General features: G+C 37.9%; 1 protein-coding gene across 1 annotated transcript; it reads right to left on the reverse strand.

Annotated features, from left to right (window-relative positions):
- Positions 1–6,528: 6,528 nt before the first annotated feature.
- Positions 6,529–26,763, reverse strand: LOC149163956 (uncharacterized). The gene is made up of 8 exons (XM_089429319.1): positions 26,671–26,763; positions 10,600–10,708; positions 10,175–10,327; positions 9,900–10,000; positions 9,637–9,805; positions 6,984–7,132; positions 6,851–6,886; positions 6,529–6,747 (listed from the first exon to the last, which is right to left on the reverse strand). The coding sequence occupies exons 1-8, from the start codon at positions 26,761–26,763 to the stop codon at positions 6,529–6,531; spliced, it is 1,029 nt and encodes a 342-aa protein (XP_089285445.1).
- Between the last annotated feature and the right edge of the window lie 560 nt (positions 26,764–27,323).

The following is a 27,323-nucleotide window of genomic DNA, read 5'->3' on the forward strand; positions in this document are numbered from 1 at the left end:
AGTTGACCAAAAATATCAGTGTTTTAATGTGTTTTAATGGCTGTTTTGATTGCTGATTTTTAATTCTGCAATTTCCAGCATTCTGAAAAATTTCCAGAATTTGTGTTTTCAGCAATATTTATTTTTTCAGTCTGTTAAATGTATGGTTATGGGAATGGGCATTTAACTACATGGGAGAAATAAGGAGAAACTAAAAACCGGGGTGGGAAAACAGAAATTTCTACACAATAGCTCATTAGAAAGTTCTATCCGAGCACTATCATTGTTGGAACAGGCAACATCAGTCCATTCTATGGACCCATGTTGCCCCCAGATTCCCCAAAAAATGTCGTTTAGGGCCTCAAAACGGCTTCGGAAGTTCAGGACCCGAAAAACTGCTAAAAATAGTAAGTTGTGCTACAATTAAGGAAACTGAAAATGCTGAGAAAGATAATGGTGGGGGTCCAGGTGGACTTGGCAGGTGGCCACCAATATCCACCTGGATCAGAGGGTCTTCTAACTCCCCTATAGTTAGAGAGGGAAGTTCATAGTCACCAAAGAAGAATGAAGGTTGACTACTTGAGGGTGTGGAGGTTTTTGGTAAGAATTTTACTTGGTTATCCCTACTCCTACGAGGCATGAAAGATTTTTTTTTTTGAACTTTTCACTTTTTTCAAAGTAATAAAACTGATGCAAAATATAAAAATATGATCAAGAAAAAACAACACCTACTTAGACATGTCCTCGGAATTGACACCAAAAAGTGTCGAGCGCTAGTATTGCACCAAGAGTGTTATAACTCCCAAGGGTTCCTCAACTTAAATGATCAGCCTGAGGTTCATAGAAACTTAGAGGTGACAATGCTATACGAATAGTAAGTTATGTTCTACTCATGCCACCCTCAATCATGACATCAGATTAAGGTGTTCAGAGACCATTCCTCGAACTTAACTATAGTGAATGCTTGTTGATGAAAGCACAATTGAAAATTGATTCTTAACTATGAAAATGAAAATGTCAAGTGTTCAACTTGTAGATGCTAATTAACATTACATGAAAGAGAAAGGGCTAATCTACATGAAAAATTAACGCTACCCTATATTGCATAATTCATCGACTTGGTAACCTATTTGGATATATCATTGATCTAATTCACATTTTCCTGAAAATCGGGAATCTAACTTGTATCATGCTTGTGGATAAAAAATACTACTTCTACTGTGTTTTGGAGTGAGGAAAATAAGTGGTTGAAGTGATCTAGGAGCTTCTCTTGATCATCAAATAGCAACTTAGGGCCAATATTCGTCTTGATTTAGCTAAGGCTCTAGTGGGGAGAAAAGCAGGTCGAGGAACATGGTGCTACACGCCGGCTAAATGTATGGGTACATGAGGTCTTGTATTTCTACAGGATGACTTGTATTACTACATGAGGGGTTCCAAGAGCCTTCTTAGGGTGGAAATGGTATCTTGAGGGCATGAAGATGTGGACAAAGGTAGGAGGGAGTGAAGTAAGGTTGGGGAAGCCTCCTACCCAAGCCTGCCACACCTCGGGGGTCTTTCTTGCACCAATATGATTGCCCACGGTGTCCTTAATTGTCTAAACAAAGTGATTGTGGAAATTGAGTTTTGGGAGCAGAATTGAAGGGTGTGAGGAGAATATGGAGAAGTCCAAGTGGAGATGAAAGATGTACCATCCCCCGTAGATCAACACAGCCCTACAACTCACAACATGCATGCATCAGTTGATCATTAACACAATGATATAAACTATGATGAAAAAGATCTATTCTATGCAACAACACTATTCTAATCCTTGAAAACAGTAAATACGAAGAAGGACAAATAACATCTATTTGTTTCCAAAAAATTATAAACAAAATGTTTTTAGACTGAGATTGTAAATATTTCCAAGCATTCTCCCACAAAAGAGGTGGTAAGGATGCCTTTAATAACACGTTTTTATAGTTTAACATCTACTGCAATAAAATAAAGACATTAAATGATTTAAAATAAGAACAATACGTAAATACAAAAAGGTACCAAAGCCTATAGGTTGGGTCCAAACCTATAGAATTCATCCCTCTAAAACTAGCTCAGATGCAACTTAATAACCAACTTATCATTATTGGAAAATAGTAGTCTCATAGATCACATGAAAATTAATAATGACAATGTCAAGCCCAGAGCTCAATAGCTACTGCTAGCTAAATAAAAAATTCAAATCCTAATGAGCCTTTCACCTCATTTATTTATACAAAAGGGTATCTGATTGTATCTCCCTTGATATCAAGGTGAGTTAGAGAGTTAAGGAGGTGGACAAGCCTCCCTAAATTCCCTCGTGATTGTCTTCATCCAACCCTTGCATAGTAAATGCCTCAAAAATGCCTATTTTTCCTGCAATTTAATCACATTATGTCACATACTATGACAAACACCTTTTACTCTTCTTACTAAGCATATTATAACAAAAAATGTGAATTAATGTGTGAAAGGGGTAGTTTTAATAGCATAATGAACTTCAAGATATACCTATGGATACGACTCATGAGAAGAAAAGGACCCAATCCCTGCACGTGACAAATTTTCCTTAAGCATCCAACAACATTTCTACCAAATTGTCCTTCACTCAATAGCTATCTCACAATTTGAAAATTTGGTAAAGGAATTAGAAACACAAGTATTAAGGATGCATTTTGATTAATTTAAGGTGGGGCATTCTATTTTTTTGAAAGCCATTAAATAAATTTTATTAGAATGAACAAATTTATCAAATTAAGAGCACAAATTTTTTGTTAAAATTTCATTTGGCCACAGAGAGATATATTTACAAAGGCTAACTTCTTTGTGAGTTTAGAATTGTGACAGGCCAAATACTTGTTCCCAAGTAGAAATTGTTTGGGGCAAACAGATTTAGAAGGGCCAAGAACTACTCTCTTCCATAATTTAGGACATATTGAATATCTTATTACAGAGATCAATGATTCATATTTGGATTATTATCCTCCTTCTAGTGGATTGGGGTTTCAAGAGTTTATTTCCATAAATTTTCCAAGAATCCCATCACCCCGGAAATCAAATCACACATGCGAGAGAAGGTCAAATTATTTGTGGCTCTTTTAAGTTTAATTTCATGTTCGTTGATAGTAATTTAAGAGGTTTTTAGGTGCAATTACATTCGTCTAATGAAGGTTGATTCTGATATTTATAAAGCCTATGGAGTAAACTAAGGTTGAAATAAATTATTTCAAGCCAAGGCTAATAAAGGGGCTACTATTCACTTGCGGAGATACCATGACTAAAATGCTTGATGAAATCATGAATTGTTGCAGGTTAATACTTCAATGGTGGTCGTTCTCTTCCTAAAGACAAAGATCATCATCAATTAAGAGATGATCAGACTATTTTTTTTACACATGATCAAGGTATTCATATTTCTAGGGTGTGAGTAATATTTCTATTGAAGTAGAGTTCTCTATTGTCCTAGAAGCATGAGCTGCTCTAGACCGGGGTGTAGCTATAAAGATAAAGGAGTCTTAACTCATTATAATGTTGGTTGTGTTACTATCCTTGGATCTGGATGTTATTTATCGTCATAATTTAAAAAAATCATATAAGATGATGATGGTGGTTGTTAACGTCCATTGAGACCAAATTGGTCTATCAGACCTATAATTTTCTTACTTCTTAATTGTCTAGCTTCTTGTTATTCTTGGGGAGATTGGTGTTGTAGCTTTCTTTCTTTTCTATATGGTCTTCCAACTTCCTTTATCTTGCATCTCCTTCATCTCTTCTGGTTCTTGAGACATTGGTGTCTTAGCTTCGCTATCTGTTGTGTTCGTCTTTTTGAAGATAGTTTGAGAAGTCTCCGAGATTTGCTTTGTTGTTAAATGAAGATTTATTTTGTGTGGTATTGGAATCTTCATACATGTTGATGCTTGAGGGGTTGACGAGTTCACTTTTTTCCTCTTGGGAGTGGATTTCCCCTTCTTTGTCTTGAGAGTTGTTTCTTTCTTGCCAGATTTCTTGTGATTTGGAGTTTTCTAGCTGAGTATTCTTCCTTGATGACAGTGTAATGTAGATTTGTGGTGATTCTTTCTAGCAAAATTTTTATGGGAGGCTTTTGGGCAATTTTTCAGTAGATGGCCAGGTGACACCTTAAGAGGAAAAATTCCCAATTGCATTTCCAATGGCTTTAGGCAGAGATAGTGTAGGTTTGGCAATCTCACCCAAACTGGTGAGGTTATGTCTTTTGTTGAGGGATCGAATAATGGGTTCCATGGGGTAATCAATAGCCATGAGTTTTCCCAAAACCAAGGGCCAGAATCTAGAATGCATTGTCTCCTTTTAGGGTTTTCAATTTCATCATAATCTCCGAGATTCAACTATGGAGAGTTGTCAGCTGCTGCCAAAAACCATTGCACTTTGAGAAAACTTCAAATCCTCATTGAGTGAGGTCTAGACCAGGTGGATAGTGGGAGCTGGGCTTCAATGATGATATGGGCAGGAGCTTGCCCCAGGCAAAAGGAACTGAGCCAACACCTATTTTCGCGAAGCTTGCAGCCATTTGGATCAAAGCCTATTCCAAACTTATATATGCCTGTGCGAGCCATTTGGATCAAAGCCTATTCCCAAACTTATGTATGCCCCTATGGAAGAATGAAAAAGCCCCGCAAAAGAATGCCAACCAAAATAATGTTGAATGTGTAATTTCAACGCAGACGTACATCGCCAGAAAACGTTCACCAAACCCGCCTGAGATTTCTCGGACCACTTTCCGGCAAAGTCATTTTCCGTATATTTGAACCTGATGCAATATGGTGCAGACGCGTGGCTCTCCCCATACGTAAGCAAGTCTGACATTCTCGGGACATAAAGCTCTGCAGCAAACGGCCTCCCGATATTCTCCTCCACCGTTCGATTGTTTCCATCGCTCTCCACCGTCGATTGTCCGAAGATGCATATGAGCCTGCAGTAAATGTTGCGTGGAGTAAAATAAAAGCTTGGTTGACTGCAGATTTTTTTAATGAAGACATTTAATGAAAGTAGGTGAATATTGAAGTTTTTATATACAGCACGTAAGTTTTTTTATGTCGAAGGTAAGGTGCATTTAAAGAAAGGCATGGTAAGTTTGTTTTTTTTACGCAATGTAATATTCAAAAAAAACAAAGGAGCTCGTATATTTTGTTGGTTGACTTTTTGTAATGAGACTTGAGGTTTGCACAGCAGTGCAATATGTGAATGAAAAAAATGGAGACAAGCATTGTATAATGCGAAGGCGAATATGGCACAGCAGTGCATAAAGACAGAGGGAGGAGCGCATAAGTTTTCAGAAAGGTTTTAATGTGACCAGTGTATGAAGTAAAGAAGGCATGGTGTGAGTTTTTTTATATAAGTGAATGTAATGAAATTTTTACTGTGTATGTAAAAAATTTGTTTTACAGCAGTAATGTAAAAAGGGTTTTACAACAGTAAACCCACTTGATTAAATTCGAACGTGGAAACAGAGTTTTGTAGAATGGATTATTTTTGGTGAATCACTCTAATCTAATCAAAGAGGATGAATATGTATGACATATTTTGTCTTAATCAATAAAAATGTTTTTATGGTGGTGAAATACTCTGTTCTTCAGTTAAAAAAAATTTGACTGAAGAGTTACAAATCTCAATTACGGAAGAGAGGCCGTCTGGAAGAGTTTCAAATCTGAAGTGCCGCGCAGAGATTTAACGGAGTCCACCGATCAGAATGAGAGGAGGCGATTTCGTGAAAACATCTAATAACCCAAACAGTAACCCTAGCAGCAGAAGGTATGAAGCCCGAGATTAATCATTCCGGCAAAGGAATTAGTTGTTTCGACCGGAATTAGTTGTTTCATAAATATAATATGAAATGAGTATGTGATTATTTTGACCTGTAGAATAAATCATGGTATTATAACCAAAAAAAAAAGTATTTACATATTGTAAATCTCCCAAATAAAATAATATGAATTTTTATAATTAAATATAAATTTATTTAACTAATATATTAATTTTTTTTTGTAATAATAACAACACTCTCGAGGGTATATTAGTTTTTTAATAATAAGAACAACACACTCTTCAGTCCATTGGGAAGTGACTGATAAAGGCCAACTTATTATATCAAGCTTCGAAAGTGGTGGTGAAATACTCTGTTCTTTTTTAATTTTTTTAAGCTTGGAAACCGGTTCAAGGGTAATGGTAAAGGTGAGAACACTCAAATCATAAACCACTTTCGATAATATACAGTCAAACCGTAAACCGCTGTCAATAATAGCACACTCAAATCGGAAACCGCTTTTCGCAATTCTCATATTCACAATGTTGTAAAACATAATAATATCAAATAAAACAATGGAATAAATTTTTCACTGCGAACGCTCGCTATGAAATTTGTCGACACCACTCCAATACTATTTATTTTATAAAAAACAACCACCACAATCTTCAAACCTTTTGCCAACCATGAACATGAATTTAGTTTATGAAGCTGAGTTGTCACTTTCAATATTAAACTACTCTGCTCCAATATTAACCTCCCCTGCCCCAATTTTGTGGCCCGTAGACGTGGTTGAAGCTGCCTTTGGCTGGTATCTGGTTTCTCTCTGTGTTCGCTACTGTGTTCGAAGCTGCCTTTGGCTGGTATCTGGGTTCTATCTGTGTTTGAGTGTAAGTTCCATGCGAGCCATCACTTATGTTTTTTAGTCTCATCCGAATCCTCCGTGCACTCTCAGCCGAATCCGTGGCTTCCTGATTATATGAAATACGATGAATTTCAAATATGAAATCTACCATTTTATAGCAAGAAAACACCATGAGAATTTATGTGAACTGAATAGCTGGGCAACCTCACCTTGAGTTGATCCTGAAGAGTCTCCAGCTTATATTCCTGTAAAATACTTACTTTTCAGCTTGATAATAGTTAGACAACTGAAATGGACAAGTAGTACCAGAGCATTACGATCACTGTGGGCTGTAATTATTACCTCTTGTTGGATCGCCTCTCTCAGCTTAGAAATAACAGCAGCAGTTGTCGATTCATTAGATCTCAGCTGCTTGGTGCATTCCCACAGAACTGTCTCTTCTTGAATGAGTTCATCAGATAAGTGAATCGACCGCGTAATGTCCAGGCACCCTGCTGATATGATATGAAATAAGATAATAGATCAATAAATAAAATGCTAACTTTACAACAAATTGCAACAGAGGTCACAAGAAGGTAAAGCCAGGTACTCCACAGACTGTGAGGTAGATGCAGAGTGTTTTTCTTTTTAAAATGTGAAAAAACTATATTTATATTTAGATTATGTGGTTACTTTATTTACCAGTATCTTATAACAGAGTTTTAAAATAGGTTAAAAATCAAAGCAAATATATTGCATAAAGTGCAATATTTGCACTTATGTAATATGTTTACTAATCAGATCAAATTACTCCTCTTACATTCAATTTAATTAAAAATATTTTTTTGGGTTACAAAACTGTGAAACAGTTGGCAAAATGCTGATAACATATAAACATAGATATTAAAATTTATAGTAAAAAAAGCCCTTTCCCGTTTAAAAGCCTCTGAATAAATAATATATCAATACAAACATGATGTCGCAGGCATACAAAGAAGTGCGAGATGTATTAGCCTTTATCAATAGGAGAAACTTGAAACTTAAACATACCATAGGGCTCATGCTACTTGAGACACATAGGTATCTAGCCTGAGTGAAAGCAACAACAAGATAATTCTAGATGAAGTGGTTTTCTTTAAATACTATCATGCCTCAACCTAGATGAAGTGGTTTTCTTTGAATACTATCATGCCTCAACCTCCATTCTAAAATAGCAGCTAACCTTAACTATCCCATTGCTAATTTACCAACCAAGTTCTATTAAATTTTCTTACCATGTAAAAAAAATCAAAACTATGCTTTTATTTCATGGTTCAGATCTTTCTCTACTTCATAGCTGTCATAAACTCAAAAACTAACGGATTGGGAAATGTGTAAGTCAGGAATTTGGCCTGTGGAAATGAGAGAAGACCAACAGGAAGGTGCTAAAACCCGCCGGAAAGCCACAACCGAGAAAGCCAGGTACTTCACAGACCGGTAGGTAAAGGAAGAGTGTTATTCTGGCTCTCATGAACCGAAAAGCTAACGGATTGAGAAATGTGTAAGTCAGGAATTTGGCGTGTGGAAATGAGAGAAGACCAACTGGAAGGTGCTAAAACCCACAGGAAAGCCAGGTACTTCACAGACAGGTAGGCAAAGGGAGAGTGTTTCTCTTTTTAAATTGTGAAAAAAGAGCATTCATGTTTAGATTGTGCTGTCACCTTATTTACCAGTGTGGGTTTTAAAACAAGTTAGAGATTAAAAGAAATAAATTGGCTCTGCTAGACAGACTTCTCTGATGACTGTTTTTTCATGTTTGCATGATTATTTTTTTCAGATATTATTTTGTTTTGGTGATTATATTTAAATCTGTGTTTAAATTAAACATGAATATAATGTAAAATAAATATGAATAAAAAATTACATGGTGAAATCCTATAATCGTACACAAGTTGAAATTTTTTTATTTTCTATTCTTTAATAAAAAAAATAACTATGGCTTAAAAAACAAAATAGCACCCACTTAAAAGCATATGCTACACCTAGCTACTTCCGAAGAATTCCCAGTTTCCTTCTAACCCCCAAACCAAATCATGAGCTTTTCTTTAAAAACATAGCGAATGGATAATACGTTTTTATTAGTATCAAATTTTTAAAAAACCACAGGGAATGGATAACACGGATAACACCTTTCTATTAGTATCATATTGAATGACTTTCATTAGTCCCCCAAATTTGTTTGTCAGGTTAACCTCAAGCAAAAGCATGTTTTCTTTTAATTCTAAAACTGTTTTTCTTTTGAATAAGAAATAGTAAAATAGGTGAACACTTTAAGTATGGAAGTAAGCAGAAGTATCTGGTATGAGTGAAAGCATGCTCTTTACAGACTATCAAAAAAATAATTTTCAGATGACTTAATTTTCATTAATTATTAATAATAAATCAACCAGCCGATGAATAAACCTACATTCTGAAATAACAAATAATTACAGCTGTTCTTCTACTGGTTTGAGCAAACTGAAGTGATGAGTAAACCTACATTCTCAAATAACAAACCATTACAGCTGTTCTTCTACTGGTTTGAGCAAACTGAACTTTGAAAAAAAATAACTGAATTTTGAAAAAAAATCTTATTATGTAAAAAAATAACAATAACTCTTAAGTTCATGCTCCAGATCTTGCTCTAGTGGACTCTAAAGCCAACATATAAAGAAATGTATCGAATCAGGAATTCTACCTGTGGAAATGAGAGAACCAAAAACCAACTTTTTCCACAAAACGAAAAACCAACTGGAAAGTGCTAAAATGGATGAGTTTTGACATCAGAGAAGCGACGAAATCAGAAATCTGTGAGAAGACTGAGCGTGAAGGGACATTAGTAAAATCTGTCAGAATGTGTTGATACACTACGGAATCAGAGTTATTATTTATTTGATATAGAATTCGCAAAATGTTCGTCTCTCCAGCAAACTTACTTCGCTTCAGCAATAAAGAAACACAACAATTTATTAACTACTTTTGTTGTTTGTCTACATACCAGTTTGGCAGGTGTTGTGTACATCGTTCTCTATCTCTTTCAACCGTTTCATCGAAGACTCGCATGTTTTCAATATCATATCTTCCTCTATATGCTCCTCTCCGGCTGCCTGGTATGCTGTTAATATTCTCTCCGCAGTACCTCCACCTTCGAATCTAACTTCCAGTTTCTAAAATGATACCAATTAACCGAAAGCATCAAAAGGGAAACCCTAGTACAATATTATTGAAAGTAATGAACAAATGTATGGTAAATTGTCTCACTCTTTTTCTGGGGCGCACTGGGTCAAATCCTTCGTCCGAACTTGATGGGGTTTTTTCTCCAAGAAAATGTGTTCTCAGATTGTGATGACCTAATTTAAAAACTAAAAAATGATCAGAATACATAAAATACAAACATTCAAATATCATTTATTCATCAGAGAATACAGCATATACCAGCCTCGAGACAACTTCGATTATAACTTGTCCTCCGTTTTGATATATATCTACAAGATATATTGGTAGAGCCCGCCAAAATTCATTCACAAATAACTCACAGCCATTCCTCTCCACGCTATTCAGTAAGATGCCATTCGCAAGATAAAGCAATGACATTTTCTTGTCTTCGCTTGCTTTCTCAAAATCTCTACACCATGTCTCCACTATCGCCTGTGCCTCATTCCGGTAGAAGATGCACCATTGGGAAGTCACTGATAAAGGCCAACTTATTATATCAATGTTCCATTCCATAATAACGTTAAAGTAAATTTCTTTAATTCCTTCCCTAATGCCATAGATTCTAGCAGGTCTTTCAAAAACTTAAATAAAATTATTCATATATAATCTAGTTTTATATATCGGTTTTAGGCCGAGGACTAAGGATAAATTAACCAGTGGGATGCTATTACTGAAATTACTGAAATTTTACGATAAATTTTAATTTTCCAAAAATAAGCAGAGTAAATCTCAGAAAAACAATTACCTTCCACACTCTCTCTTGTGCTCTCCAATTTCTCAAGCTTGTCAATCAGACGTTCCTTCCAAACGCCACCCATGGTATTTGGCTGCTCACGATGCGGCTTACCTGTGAACTAAAATAACGATCTAATTATATTGCTGAGCGGGAAAACTTACTTTGCCGACTCTGGGGGGGGAGGTTTTCGTCCAGAACGATATATTTATAGATATATAAGATGAGTATTTACAAAGGGGTCATTATTATAAATAGATGCCGACCATGATATACGGGGAAAAATGTTGCTATTTTAGATTCGAGAGTCCACATTTCAATATATGGAGTATTTAATATACTTTGCATTGGGGTGTTTATTGTTAGGAATAAGTGGCATATTTCTTTAATAAATGATGGTTATGAATGTTAAATTGGGTTAAAAGATTTTAAATTTATTTTTTAATAAGTAAAAGGGTAAAAAAGAAATTTAGTTTAATTAATGGATGGAATGTTTTTTAGTGTAATTTTTTTAGTCCATAGTAAAGAATATGGTATTGTTATAAAATATTTTGGTTGTGAAATAGATTATGCTTTTTGGGCATGTGGTATTGATAAACCATGGTATCGTAAAGTGGGGATGAATATCCACGGTTAAGAATATGGTATTGTTATAAAATATTTTGGTTGTGAAATAGGTTATGGTTTTTGGGCATGCGGTATTGATAAACCATGGTAGTGACCCATGGTATTGTAAAGTGGGGATGAATATCCATGGTTAGGAATATGGTATTGCTATCAGATATTTTGGTTGTGAAATAGGTTATGGTTTTTGGGCATGTGGTATTGATAGGCCATTTTATTGTAACAAAATCTGTTCAAAATTTAATAAAAAAAATCAAAATATAAAAAAATTGAATTTTATTATGCGGTAATGAGTTGTTGAAGGGCTTGGAGATCCGAGATAATTGGGTTTTGAATGGTCCAATGCCGCTCCAACCTTCCTTGTTGATTAATTCTTTTAAAATTATGACTCTTAAAATTATTGATAGTACCCAATTTATGACTCTTAAAATTATTTTAATATATATTGATTAATTTAGTTATAAAGAGTTATTATTTTTCAAAATTTTAACTTTTTACTTCATTAATTTATCCAAAAAATAATAATAATAACCGTTTTATTTCTTTCCCTTCTTTTCTGGTCATTAACCTTTTCTATTTCCTACCCTCAGTCAAACTAGCTGTTATCCCCAACGCGCTAGTTAGTAGCTTTCTAAGCCTATTTATCTAAATGCCTAGATCAGATTTCTCATCTTGCCTTGAAGATGAACCACATTGGCTGGTTCGAAACGCGTATACTAGAATCTTATGTGATTTCTTACCAAAAAATGTTATGATAATTATTTTTATTACTTTAACTTTTTATTATTAATTGAGAAAGCAATTAAATGTTTACATTCATCTTATATACTAGGTATATATTACTTTTAAATTTTTGTTTATTATTTTTAATTTTTATTATTATTTGAGCCAACATTTAAATGTTTACACTCCTCCCCTATATCACTTTTATTTATTTTTATTTTTTCATTGGGTCGAGATTTAAAACTGTTTACATACTTACATTACATCTACACATCTGACATATATTGGTTGTACAATGACTCTCAGAGTAGTTAATGTGTGCACAATTTACGAGTGGTAAGGATCTATAAAAAAATAAATATTAGATCAATTAAATACTAATAAAAGGTTAAAAGTAATATAGAGTCCCTTGCAGTGTCCATAAAAGGTTAAAAGTAATAAAAATAATAAAATTCAAGTTAGAGAGTTATCTAACAAGCTATAAGTTAAGATCCATTTTACTTTATAAATTAAAATAATGATTTCGTAACAATATTTAAATTTATAAATTAAAATAATGATTTTGTAACCATATTTAATTTTAATTAATAAGTAGATAAGAACTTTAATACTTACAATAAACTTACAATATAACAATATTTTTAACCATAGATGTTCATGCCCACTTTACCATAGATATTATTGACTTAATAGATTTTGTTACAATAGCATGGACTAATACCATGGCTCATCAATAACACATGCCAAAAAGTCATCTTTCATTTCACAATCAAAATGATTTATGAATATTTTATTTGAATTTAATTTTATAACATTTTTTAATTAAACCTAAAAGCAAATGGGGTAGCAAGCTAAGTGGGCTTGATTGTGGGGAAAACTCTGCACTTAAGTGCGCTTGAGCCAAATGTGATCTGGGATGGGTGACCTCTAGGGAAGTCCAGGGAAGTCCTCTCATGGAAATGGTCATAGATGAATGACTTACTTAACTTGAATCCCAAAAAATGATCTCCAATATAATGCACTGTGATGAATATTCACCCCCACTTTACCATGGATATTATTGACTTGTAAGTAAGCTTTGTTATAATACCATAATGTTTTTGAGCCAATAGACACTCTCCATCCTAGTATGGAAGAGATGTTGTAATGTCTTGTTATGCTATGCTATTTTATGTTATCTACACATTATAATTATTAACTATAACTTTTTGATACATAAAAAATGACAAAATGAAAAAAATAAAATAATAATTATACTTATTAGTTATTAAACCAACCTAGAACCATATTAACTCTAGATATATCAAGCTCTGAGAGGGATCTATGGGCGTTTGATAGATTCAGAGTTAAGGTGGATCTAGGCTGATAAAAAGTGTATAAGAGTGTTGGTTGATACTCAACAATTATTTAAAGAAAGCTTATTGAAGTTTGCATGGATAAGTTTACATGATATAAATATTAGAGAAAAATGTCGTATCTCTGATGTGAGGTTGTGCGGGAAGATGCTCCTAAATAATGGTGTATAGAAGTCCTCACTTCTTATAATATAAATATTAGAGAAAGTTGCCCTATCTTTGTTGTGAGGTTGTGTGGGAACATGACCCTAAATAAATGTGTATGGAAGTCCTCACCTCTTTTTTTTTTTTTGACAATAATGGTTTGATTTTATTTAAGATTTGGAAGAACAGCTGCCAAGGGCTTTAACAAGGATACATTATGTTTCCTTGTTACAGATTTTGCTTTCGTTCTGATAGGAGGTGAGGAGAGTACATTTAGCTTTTGATAGGTAAGCTGATGGGATTACACTATATATGTAGATAATGGATTGAATATGCGCTTGATCTGGTTTCAAAGCGGCGTCTTGATTTTCCGCTGTGTTTGCTTGCCGCGTCTTAGCTCTACTTCCTAGCATGCAGAGAGGAGACCCATCACACTGGAAATTCATTGCCAAGTCTTCCAATAGCTCATTGCTTGTTTTCTTTTGGTTTGTCTCATGGATTCTTACTTTGTGTTCAAGTTTGCCAAGTGAGTTGTCAACATTGACGACATTGCTTGCCGTTTCATCATAAATTGCAGCAGAGGCCTTTCTGCTATTGTTATAGGGAAAAGTGTCTATGCAGAACTGCTAATCCCACTAAGGGTGGTACCTACCTTAGAAACAAACAAAGTAAAACTAATTTCGTTTTCCTTTATGAAAGATAGATGAGAGAAGAATTAAGGAGACCAACCTCTATCTTGTGCTTGGTTCCTTGCTTGATTCCTCTCTCCTCTCATAGTCCTTTTCTACTTGCTTTCTTATATACCCAGCTTCACAGAGTAGCTCTAGAATCAAAGCAGCATAACACTATACAAGAACATGGATCTATTATCATAAACAATCTAAGATCAGATGTAAATTGACCATACAAATGCATAAAACATAAATCACACAAGAGTATGGAGGAAAACTTGAATAGCTTTATTGATAATCAAGAAAGAGCCAAGAGAGTTACAACCAATTGTTCTGACCCAGCATCATCCTCTCAGAAAGTGAGCCCTTCTTCACCTCATGAAAATCTTAGATCACCCAACACTATGATGTTGCCTCAAGAAACCAATAACATTTCCTTACAAGATGCAAAATTCCAGCCTCTGGATCTCTGGAATGAGGGATCCATATATAGATGTCTGCAAGGGAGATGAGTGAGCTTGTGATTTGATTAGTGTCTTCCCTCTGATAGTTCTTGATTCCATTTGGAGATTGATGATCTTTTACTCATCCCTGGTCGAATTCAGAGAGGCAAGTGTCACAGGAGAAGTTTCTGGAAGATTCCATGCTTCTCCACCTCGCGGATTGACACTGCCATTTGTCCCTTCTCGCCCTTCGCACCCCATAGAAAAGCTTTTTGAAATGCAACGCACCTACTGTGTGTATTTAGGTTGGATGCAACGCACTTTGCCTATGGAGCAGGTGAAATGGTCTAGTTTTGACCAGTTCTGAGTGTTTTTTCATGGAGAACTTCTGGGAGGAGCTGTAATCAGTTGACCTTGTTATTTTAGGGGTTGGAACAACACCTTTAGGGACTTAGGAGCCCTTAGTTTATGGACGTTTATGCTTGGGGTTGCAGTGCCCAAAAATTTCTATAACAGTTGCCCCCCAAAGCATGAGGTCGTTAATCTTTTTTGATGTCGGGTGAAATGATTTATCATGAGGATCCGAAGTTCTTTCAAGCTGGAAGGAGACCTATAATAAGATACAATACAATACATTATCTTCATAATATTTTCAAGGTCTAGCTAAGGTGGGCATTCCCATGCTCAGCTTTACAAATTCATTTTCATGTACATAGGACAGACAATCGTCTGAGTTTAGACTGATGATTCTGGTAGAGCCATCATCCCTTAGATTGGATGATTATCTATGCATCAATGATGTACATTTTTTGTCTTTATTTTTCCTGAATATATATCGTAGCCCGGATGGATGAAACTAGATCCGGGGTCTTCAATCTCATTCGATCTTCACTCAAAGTACAAGTCGATCCATGTGAGAGATGTTCTGGAGTCGAACATGGAAAGACATCGCCTGATTACCAGCCAATGATGTAAGCTGTTAAGAGGTGCGAGAGGAATCACTGATAATGATAATGATCCTCAAGGTATTGCAGTACAATTCACGTGGTGTGAATAAGGGATTTGGCGTCGAACACCACGCAAAATCTTTCAGTTGAAGGCCATTGATGTAAACCTGTCGTCGGAAGTGAGAAACTTGCCATTGAGGCATGCAAGCTTCAAAGTACTGAAATGGGTGTTCCTAGATCAACTTCTTGGATAATGAGCTGATGTCGACAAGAAGCGATCTGTCATAGGAGGGCCTTAATGAATCCCACATCAATGACATGGAACGAAGCAAATTATTTTAATTGAGGTGAAAACGATCTGGTGATATAAGGTTCAGGGTGGCGGTCATGAAAGAATGGAGCGTAAATGTATTGCAGCGGGTGAGACACAGGTGAATTCTCTGAGTGACTTCTCTTGAACATATCAGCGACACTGACATGATGGATTGGTAGCTTTAACCCCAAATGTGGATGGTGTGATGTGACCATGGTGATGTGACCGGTGAATGAAACAACCCAACCCGACTTGGATGCGGAGTGAAAGTGTCATGTTCAAGAGCAACTTGCTACCAACAAAGTTTCTTCAAGTTTTCTTCCCAATTTTTCCCCAGTCATTGCTGACCAGTACCACTTTATTTTTGTCAAGCTTGAGGAGGATAACATATGCTTGTTCTATAATTTTCCCTTCGGGCAAACCCATTGCTATGTTTTAACGAGCCTAGCGATAGTGAAACTTGTTCTTGTCTGTTATGGACAAGTTTGTCGCTATTAGGTTTTAACAAGTTTAACAACAAAGATAACTCGACCCTTTTCAATTTTAGAGAGTCTAAAAAGGGACGTAAAGGAAACTCCAAAAATCCTTTTTTGTCATCTAATCCCTTAGGTCCGAAAAAGTATAAAACAATACAGAAGGGATGAATTTTCGGTATCTTTAACGAGCCGAACAAAACAAGCGCTCGATCTTTCTGTGTAATAATCCCTTAGGTCCAAAAAGATTAAAATCTAAAGGAGGGATAGCACTTCCGATCACTTTAACGAGTTGGAGAGGCCAATGGCTCGGCAATCTTTTCATATTTTACAAGTCATATGAAAATAGCTTAAAGGAGACTCGTTTTTTGGGGAACGAGTAATAAATTCGGGTAGCAGCTGATTCCAGGTAAGGTTTGGAATTTCCCAATCACGGCGGTGTTACAAGGATGGCTAATAGAATCACTCTTCGTAGCTGTTCCTCAAAAGGGGTAAACAATCAAGTGGAGGTGAATGATCGGCCAATACAAAGTGGAGGTGATGATGAGAACATGACCAAGGCATCAAAGGCTAAAGTACTACATTCACGATGGTTTTACCAGAAATTGGTTCATTTTTTAATGAGCTTAAATGCCGGGGGAAACATTTGCTCATTGCTTATGTTTATTTTTTAACGAGCATGAAGTCCGTGTTAAAAATGCTCGATATAACGGTCATTTCTTGACTTTACCATTAATAGCTTTGTTCCTTCAAAGATTGTACTGCATGCTCAATTGCTTCATCAAACTAGTTAGAAATGAACAATATATGTTTGAAAAATGAGTTAAGACACTAATATTTTACTTGAATTACGAAAAAAGTAATTTAAAAGTGCTTTTACTTCTCATTTTACCATTTCATTTGAACTTTGACTTGTTGAAGCTTTGGAGGTGCTTTTCCCCCTTGATTTTCACCAGCTAATTTCGAGAGATTCTGTGGACGATTTTTGATGTCGTCTAGACCAGGTAGGAGCTAAACTTGAGCTCTTTCATTTCATCTTTTCCATTTTGCATTCTAAGCTTGATTTCTGGTTTTTCTGAGCCTCTGAGGTTTGAAAAACTCGCTCTGGCCCCATCGCACCCTTTCTGCATCGAAAAGTGCGTTGCATGTTGGCCTACTCACTGGGCAGTTGACATGCAACGCACCTAGGACTAAGTTGGAGGTGCGATGGGCGCAAGGAGGGAAATTTCTGCATAGTTTTTAATGGAAATTTTTGCCTGTTTCTCACCAAATCAGGATCTAACTCTTCTCTTGTTTGCTTTCAGAGATTTATTGCAGTAATATGACTATTACATGCTGAGAACATGAGCATGAGGAAGAGTACATGCTTGCTTTACATGATCCGGTTACAGTAAACGCACTGCGGAATTGTGGCCTGTTGAAGTTTTTCCGCATCTCTAGCATGAGACAACAAATCAACTTGCTGCAGTATTTGCTCGATGCTTGGGATCCTACCAACCAGGTGTTCCAGATTAGGGGCAAATCCATCCCCTTAACTGTAGTGGACATCTATTTTTTGACTGGCTTATCGAGGCAGGGTGCCCCTATCTCTTTAACAGGTTTGGCCGGTGGAGGTGAATCTGTGAGAGATTATGTTCGCAGGTATTGCAGAGAGGGATATCAGCCGAGTAAAGACGGCAATACCATCATCCGAGATGTCACTGACAGGTCTTTGAGGACCATTCTGTTCACCTTTGGTAGGATGGCTGGTGGTGCGGATCTCCATGTGGCCAACCGGTCTTATATGCAGTACGCCTTGGAATGTCTTGAGCCGAAGGTGTTCAACTGGTGTGATGCAGTACTCCTTGTGATGAAAGAATAGTTGACCAAGGTGAAAAACGGGATATTGAAGAACTTTGGGTATGGTTCTATTTTGATCGCCTTCGCCTTGGAAAGGAAACCACTGATGCAGCCGTAGTATATTGCACTTGGTTTACCTCCACCAACCGAACCACGGATGCAGAGATGGGTCGACCACATGTCCAGACATGCTATTCCGAGTACCCATATGCTGGTATGGACTTCCGGGGTGACCCGGATTTGGTACTACTGGCTGGTGAGCAGTGGGGTGCCATTGGTAAATTCTTGACCATATTTCTATTTATGATTTTTATTTTATACTGTCCTTGTGCTTTATTCTGTCAATATTAATCAGAACTCATGTGCTCATGCACATGTTGGTCCCGTTCGGCTAGTAGTACGCTTAAGAGGGCCAGCCACCGCTCTAGCAGGAGAGGTTATGGGAAGGGCTATCCTTCGCGACCTTGATGTGGCCGAGACTCTTTCAACATTACAGGACCAGGTCAAGGGTCTCACTCTCGGTATTCCAGATGTGAGGACTGATGAGCTGCCCCTGAGGTTACAGTGACATACCACTGGCGTGCCAAGTCGTTGGACTAGGCTTTTACGCATGATTGTACAGGCGGTGACTTGTTATCACCAGCATCATTAGACTAGGGTGCCCCCTAGCGTTTTGAGTTTTGGGTCATTTGACCAATTTTGTCTTGGTTACAGAACATTATATGTAAACCATAAACAACGATATATATATATTTTTGATTTTCGGAGTTTTATTTTGGTTAAGTTATATGATCCACATGCAAATATTGATGAAATGCTTCTTTTTATAAATGTTGCAAATGTCTATCTAACACATAATTTGCCAATGAGTCAGTTAATGTGTTTAAGCTTCTGGAAATATGCTGATATTGAATAAAATCAAATTGCCTTTCCAAAATCTTGACTCTTAGGAACATGTGATATATAGCTGGATTTCGGACAGAGTAGATACCAGTGAGCTGTAGTATGACGAGCTGTGAGTCTAGCCTGACGACCAGTCGGCATATGCCATGTGTGATGGCATCAAAGAGAAGTTCTATCAACGTGTTATATTCAGCGATGTTATTTATTGATCGACCAATACATACCCATCTGAAACTTACTAACTCGCCACTTAGATAAAAAATGGCCCATGCTGCAGAAGATAGGTTCTGCGAACTACGACTTGCTCCGTCAGCATATCCAACAAATGATTCCAACAGGTTTGACATCTGCGACAAATGTAAAAAGTGGATTTACTTGACCAAAACAAATACTTTAGCGAAAACAAAAATGTAACAAAAGCATATTGGTTACCACACTGAATCATGCGTAGTAACGCTTAAGGTACAACCCGTTACGAGGTTGTGCCAGTGGAATCCCATCATAATCCATTAACTCGTAGGCTCCTTTTGCTAACACTTGCTTAACAATATAGGGGCCCATCCATAAAGACTTGAATTTACCTGCTCCCAATTTATCGGATTCCTGGTCATAAAGCAAGACCAAGTCACCTTCTGAGAAGACACGGGGTTTGACATTCTTGTTGAACTGCGCCTTAACTCGGTTCTTATGGGCTTTGTTAGCCAGAGCAGCATCACGACGGGTTTCATCCAATTGGATTAGTTCCAAGAAATGAGCTTCCTCTTCTGAAGTTCCAGGGAGAAGGTCGATTGCGAGTTTGAGGGACGAGATTTCACATTGAACTTGTAAGATTGCTTCTAGGCCATACACCAGTTGGAAAGGTGTAAACCCTGTTGCATTCCTTATCAATGTTCGGTATGCCCATAAGGCTGAGTACACGATCAGGTGCCAACTCCTTTTCTGGACTCCAATCATCCTTTGCATCATGTGCTTCAGGACCTTGTTGATTGCTTCAACTTGTCCGTTGGCCTGCGGGTAATATGGAGTAGAGCTGTCGTGAGACAACCCTAATTTGGCAGCTAATTCGGCCATCATGTGATTGTGAAAATGCGATCCATGATCTGTGACTATAGCCTGTGGAACGCTGAATTTGGTCACTACATGATTGAAAAAGAAAAGGGCAGCTTTTTCACCAGTGTTATCTAATGTAGGCATCGCCTCGGCCCATTTGGAAAATTAGTCAACTGTGACTATGATATACCCATGCCCCCCGGTCGAGGTGGGGTTACATGTCATGAAATCAATGCCCCATTTGGCGAATGGCCCAACAGCAACTATTTGTTGCAGAGGTTCGGGTGGTCTTTTGGTTTTGCTATCAAAAATTTGACATGCATGGCAACTTCTGACTGCGGTTATGCAATCTTTGAACATTGTCGGCCAGAAGTATCTTGCTCGTAAAATTTTTTACGCCGTAGCGTAACCGGATTGATGCCCCCCACACGCGCCTAAATGGCAATCATTCAGGGCTTTTTCGGCCTCCTCATGGGTGAGACACCTCCTTAGAACTGTATCGACACCATGACAGTAAAGTGTATCACCGACGATCATGTAGTCTTTTGATTGGTAGCGAATACGTTTTTGTTCGGAGTGAGAGGAATTAGGCCTATAATTTTGGGTTTGGAGATAAATGATTATATCTCCATACCATGGATTGCTTGAAGATATCAGAAACAAGGATTCATCCACGATTATTTCTTCGGATGTTTCATCGTTGGATGGCGATGGGAGATCGCATAATAATTCTGCGAAAACCAGGGTTTCTTTGACTTAGATTTTACAAATTCCAAATCAAACTCTTGTAGAATTGCTATCCATTTTGAATATTTTCCCCCCAAAAACTGTCGCAACAATATATAAGTCATGGGGTTGCAATCTGACAGAATGTTAGTTTTTCGAAAGAGGACATAGTGTCGAATCTCTGTATCGCTTGAGCAGCTGCAAGAGCTAGCTTTTCAACATAAAAATATTTTCTTTCTGTATCATTTAAGTTATTACTCAAATAATATATAGGATGTTCAATTCCGTTGTCTTCTTGAACTAAAACGACTGCGATGGTTCTATCCGCTACAGCCAGATACAGGTTAAAGTCTTTTTGATAATCGGGAGTGTACATTAATGATGCTTTCATTAGGGTTTCTTTTAAAGCATCAAAGGAAGCTTGCGCAACTTGATCCTAGATGAAGGGCACTTCCTTTTTCAATAGACGTGTATAACCTTTAGTAAGTTTGGCGTAATTTGGAATGAACCTCCTCAGAAAGTTTGCTTTCCCTTGGAGTTTCTGAATCTGAAGCAAATTTGAAGGTGGAGACAAATTTATGATTGCCTGAACCTTACATGGGTCGAGACGAATCCCGTCCTTTGAGACTACAAAGCCAAGTAAACGACCATAACTGACACAGAACACACATTTGTGTGGATTGAGTCGTATCTTGTAGTGTCAGCAACATAGAAATATCGCTCTTAAATGCTGCGGATGATCAGACCGCTTTCGTGAATGAGCCGGAAGGTCATCGAGATACGGTTGAATGATGTTTTTGATGTCATGGAAGGCATAATTCATTGCCCTCTGAAATGTTGCCCCTGCGTTCTTTAGACCAAGGGGTAATTTTTGGTATGCGAATGTGCCCCACGGACAAATGAATGCAGTCTTTGACTGGTCTTGTGGGAGGATATTTATTTGATTATACCCAGAGAATCCATCCACAAATGAAAAGATTTCGCATCCGGTGCACTCATCAATTATCTGGTCAATGAAGGGTGTAGGGTAGTTTTCTTTTGGACAAGCTCGATTTACATCCCTATAATCGACGCACACTCTAATCGTTCCTTGTTTTTTCATAACAAGAACAATGTTTGATACCCAATCGGTTAGAGGAATCGGGTAAATGAAACCAGCATGGAGAAGTTTTTCAACTTCTGCCTTGATGGCAGCGGCTTTCTTGGGGTGCACCTGTCGTAGCCGTTGTCATACTGGTTTGACATCTGGATACATATTAATTTTGTGTTCAACGATACTCGAGTCAATGCCTGGAATTTCATTATATGACCAAGCAAAGACATCTCTGAATTCGTGAAAAAGAGCATTATATATTTCTAGTTCTGAAGGAGAACAACATTTGCCAACATAAATATTCTCTATAACATCTGTTTTGGTCGAGATATTTATGGCGATAGTCTCTTCAATGTTGGACAAGTTTCGCTCGGAATCTACCATGTTTATAGTATTTGATAGGAAATCAAAGACTGAAGGATGATGAAGGTCATCAGGAGTATCTTCTTCAAAATCCGAAAGAAGGGAACGATGGTGGTAATCTTCCCATGGTGCCCCTTCAATTACCATTGATTGAACAATTCCTTCGTTGGTGCAATGCACTCTTGACCAAGGATCTGAAGGGGTGCCATATTCCTTAGACCTATCTATCCAAATGCTTGATGAGCGTTGATTTGGGTTTGCCTCCCATGCTAGGAACATTGATTTCTACAATATTTCCATTGGGCTTGGAGGCAATACCTGCATATGATCCATGTTTATATCATTTTCTGAGATCTTTTCAATCCAAGATATCATATTGCAGGTTCCTACCGATGCTACTTCCGCCAGATTTATTGGAGGCGGAAGGGAAAAAGTTCCCATTAATATAGGGTCTTTTAGTAGGCCTACTCCTATATTTTGAAGCGAATGGGGGCTTCCATGGATCATTGAAATGCTTCTCGTAACTTGAGAACCGTTAGGGAGGAAGGTTTGTTGATCGACGATTGTAATCCCCCCTTGAAAGGGAAATGCAATCAAAATAGGTCGACACAACAGTAGCCATAGCATATATCCATGGTCTTCCCAGTAGGATGTTGTAATCGAGGTTTCCGTTGATTACTTCGACATCTATTTCTATTGCTTTCCCTCCTAGTTCAACTTGCAAGTTACTTAGAATACCATAAGGGGTATATGTTCATCTGTCGAATGCTTTTAATGTCGTCGAAGATCGCGACAAGGTTGGAGATCCTAAAGTTTTCCAGCAACTCATCGACGTTATACATGTAGATGCCCCCTCATCAATAATTGTTCGATGAATAGTTTTGTTGAGGGCTTTCACTTGAATGAGGAAAGCTAGTTGAGCTGGTAACTGAGGATCGTATCCTTTATGATTATAGGAAACAAGATTAGAATCCTTTGGGTCTATCCCACCAATAGCTGATAAGAAAACCTGCTTTTGGGATGGGAAATTTTGCAGTACTTCAAGTGTCGACATAGCGGATGGCGATTGGGTCAGATATTCCACTATATTATAATGCTGTGTGTTAACACCCGGGTTGTTCCCTTTGACTCCCAAGGGAATACGGCCGGGGTAACCACTAACCAATCTTTGGATTACAGCTTCTAGCCAAACTGTAATCAGAGAGAGCTCTCTCTTTAAGGTTTCTCTCTGTTTTGTGAATATTTTAGGCTAGTTATGAGTTCAGGGTTTGGTTTATGTTTTGGTTGAGGGATATCTTTCTGTACCTAAGGTGAAAGTCTTCAGATAGTTCTAATCCATTGGGCTATGGAGTCTGTGGCTACAGGTTGTTTGAAAATATTGAGTTGAGTTGCTGAAACTACAGGGCCATTTAAATACTTCATGAAACAAACTTGAAATTGTAATGGTGAAGTGTGTTTAACCAGTGAAAAGCAATTAAGAATTTTCCACTAAGCTGGGAGTGTGAGAAAGAGATATACTGCACAGGAGCAAACTTGAATTCCTGAAACAATAATCACTGTGAAAGATATAGTGTGGAGGTGCAGCAATTAAGAATTACACCTTTATTACTATAACTGAAGAAAAACATTTATAATAGCTTAGATTGAGTTCAGGGTAATCTGTGATTAAATCCTAGAACTATTCTTTTTCCTTGCCATTAACTGTGAAACACAGAACATGAATGAGATATGAAAAGATAACAAAACACATAACGAAGAGTTTTTTAAGAAAACTTATTGAACCATGAAGTACGCAGGAATCCTGTAACATTCAGCAAAACACCACAATGCCTCAGATAACGCAGAGTTTTGGAAATTCCATCAGCTTTGTATTAATTCTCTAAAAATTTACAGCACAAGAACTCTGGAAGAGAAATCAACAACCCTATGCAAGCTTATGCGAGGGGGGAATATATAAAAACGGTGATACAAAATATCTGAAGCATTGAGTCATCTGAGAAATAAATATGTTCACCAACTATTACAGAACAGCAGATAAGAAAGTTATTACAGCTTTGAATACAAAATAAATGCTCTTTAATTCTGTCAGAAGACTTTTTGACCTTTGGAGGCCACTGAGTCGGTTTGAACGTTCTGTTTTTAATGCTGGATGATGTGTCTTTATGGCTGTCGTGCTGTAGCTTTCTCGGCCCTGTCAACTGTGACTGTCAGTGCTGCTTTGGTGGCCGAATAGTTTTGCTGAGTTGGCTCAGCCCATTCTTCTCCATACATGCATGAATTCATCAACTTTTTCCTGTGTATGATGACTTATGTATTTTAATGAAAAAACTTGATTACAGGCTCTTTTTTACAGTATTAACTGTATCATTTTAGTCCAAAATTCCTGTGTGGGCAATTGATGTCTCAGAATTGCCTCTAAGGTCTCATTTGCCTCTGTGTATTTGTAGAAATTTGGAGGCACTTCAAACAAATGTTTGATCTCATTCATTATAAAGAATAAGTTCTCTACCCTGTTGTAGAGACTTTGTCCTGTTGCTGGTCCTGTTTCTTCTGAGGTACTGGGCCTTTCAGTGATCTGATTAGTAGCAAATTTATTGACCCTCTTGGCATAGTGCTCATGTGAAAGTAGTCTCCCTGCGCTGTTCAGTAAGCTAGGAAGACCTTTGCCCTGTAGTGCTGTGAACTTGTCCATGAACTTATTTACCTCTGTCTGCATGTCCTGGCTTCTTCTTTCCAGCATTTGTACCAGGCTTCTCAGTGTAAGGACCCTCTTTATCAGCTGGATGGTCTCAGTTCTGCTTGTAATTCCCATTGTCGCCAGCTGAGCACTTGTTCTGTTATTGAGCACATTAATCATTCTATTTGCAACCTCAGGCATATTGCCTAGAGCTGTCCTTGCTCTCTGGATTTCTCTATGTGCTTTCCCTATGAGCTCTATTTGCTCATGAATGGTCTCAATGTATTGCCATTGATCAGTGATGGATTGGCCAATGTTGGCCCACAAAACTGTTTTGAGCTCAGCTGTCACTTTGTCAAGGGTGAGCTCCTTCTCTAGCTCCTTTATCCTCTCTTTGAGAGCCTTTATCTCTCTTCCTTTCTCAGCTACATTTTGTTTTGATTTATCATATTTTTGAACTTGACTAAATTCTCCCTGGCCTCATTAAGTTCTGACATTTGGGCTTCCAGGGCTTGGATTTCACTCCTTAGCTTCTGCATATCCAGGCTTGGAGCCTGCTTTGTTATTGGTGCTGGTGCTGATGTAGATGGTGTTGTCTGCTCAGTAGGAGGAGCAGTAGTCTGAGGAGGTTCCTCCAGGTTAATTATCTCTGGAGGAGGCTGAGATGTTTGACCTCCTTCCTTTTGTTGCAATGCTGCCTGCAGTGCAGCCTCTGATTCTCCCAATTTCTCCTGTGTTAGGATCAGCTGTTTTTATAATGAGACCAGCATAGATGCTGCATCTTGGTCATGTCTCAGCTGGGAAACTTCTTCAGTTTGAGGATGAAGAGTTGCTGGGATTTTGATCATTTTCCTCAATGCTGCCATATCTGCATCCCTTAATTTTAGCAGTGCTTGTACAGCCTTGATGTCCTTGGGATCATGCCCAAGCTCGATTATGATGTCCTCCAACGCTCTGATTCGGTTGTCCTTTGCTTGGGAGGATGCTCTCTCCAACTCAAGTTGGGCAGTGGTGTTGTTTAGGCTATTTTCCAGCCTGTAGTTCACCAAAGTCTTATCTGCCAAGGAGGCATACACCATCTCACCCGTTTGCTTATGTAGTTCAATTTGATCCATTGGGTGGATGTCCTTGGCAAGGACCTCAAGATTAGTCCTTAAGTAGTCAGCAGGTGACTGTGGCTACAACGCGGTTGGCATGAAGTGGCTCATGATCATTTTGCCCTCATGTACATCGTATGCAGACATTAGCCTTTGTTGGTTTGTAGGGGCCATCTTCAACAAGTGATTGTAGAGCTGTATCTTGAGTGGCTCATTTCTCCTTTTGATATCAATGAATTGTTGTTTGATGCCTGCTTCAGCTTCCCTTTGCTGGCTGGAGGAGCTGACTTCTCCTCCGATCATCCTCTCTTGTTCCCGCTGGAAGGAACTTGCGGAGGCTTCCATACTTTGTGGGCCCATGCCCAAAGATTTCCCTATAGGCATTTCCTCCTCAGAGAGGGGATTCATCCTGTGTCTTTTCTCCCCTTGAGTTGTTGATGTTGTGAGGGGAGTCTCTCTGTCCCTCTTTCTACTTATGTCTTCTTTCTGTGGGGTTTGGAGGACTGAGGCCTCCACTGTTTTCTCCTACCTAGGAGGCACAATTTCTTGTGGCTGCTGCCCTATGGATATTGGGGCCTCTACTGTATGTTCTTGCTGCCCTGATTTCTCTTTTTCTTGTTGTCCCTCTTGTTGCTACTGTACCTGTTGCTGTTGCTGCATTTCCTGCTGCTGTACCTCTTCATGCTGCACCTCTTCATGCTGCACCTCTTGATGAGGTGGCTGCTCTGGCTCCATCTCTTTCTCTTTTCCTTTGCTTGAAATTTGTTCAGTAGCTTTGGCTGCTTGCTGATGTGCTGTAGAAGATGAGGCAGCTGCTCCTACTTGAGTGCCTGGGAGAGCAAATACCTGTGAACAAAGCTCCAAGTCAGCCAACTTTTGGAGGTTTTTTACTGCTCTTTGATTTAATTCTTCTTGTGTGGCAGCCTCCTCTAAGGTTCCTCTCCTCCACTTTATTTGATTTGCATATTTTTCTATGTGAGGCAACCTTACGTGGTCATAACCGGACAACCTATATTTGACCCTTCTTAAAGTTATGACGTGATTGGGGTCATATTGTTTCCAAAGGAAACTGGTCTGTAGGCCAAGGGATTCTAGCATTCTGTCTGCTTCTTGCCAACCTTCCTCCCTTTTGTTGTAAATGAAGTGGCCTAATTGGTTTCTTACTTTGAGTTGTGCTTTCTTGCCTTTGCCTGAAAAATGTAGCACATCAGCATTCCCAAATTGCCTGAAGTATTCAAGGGCAAACAATCTCATGGGCACATATTTGGGCAATCTGTATGGGGGTAACTCACACC

Source organism: Pinus tabuliformis, chromosome 5_1 (genome assembly GCF_031772625.1).
Source record: "Pinus tabuliformis cultivar Carrire ecotype Pingquan chromosome 5_1, CPIR1, whole genome shotgun sequence".
Lineage (NCBI taxonomy): Eukaryota > Viridiplantae > Streptophyta > Pinopsida > Pinales > Pinaceae > Pinus > Pinus tabuliformis.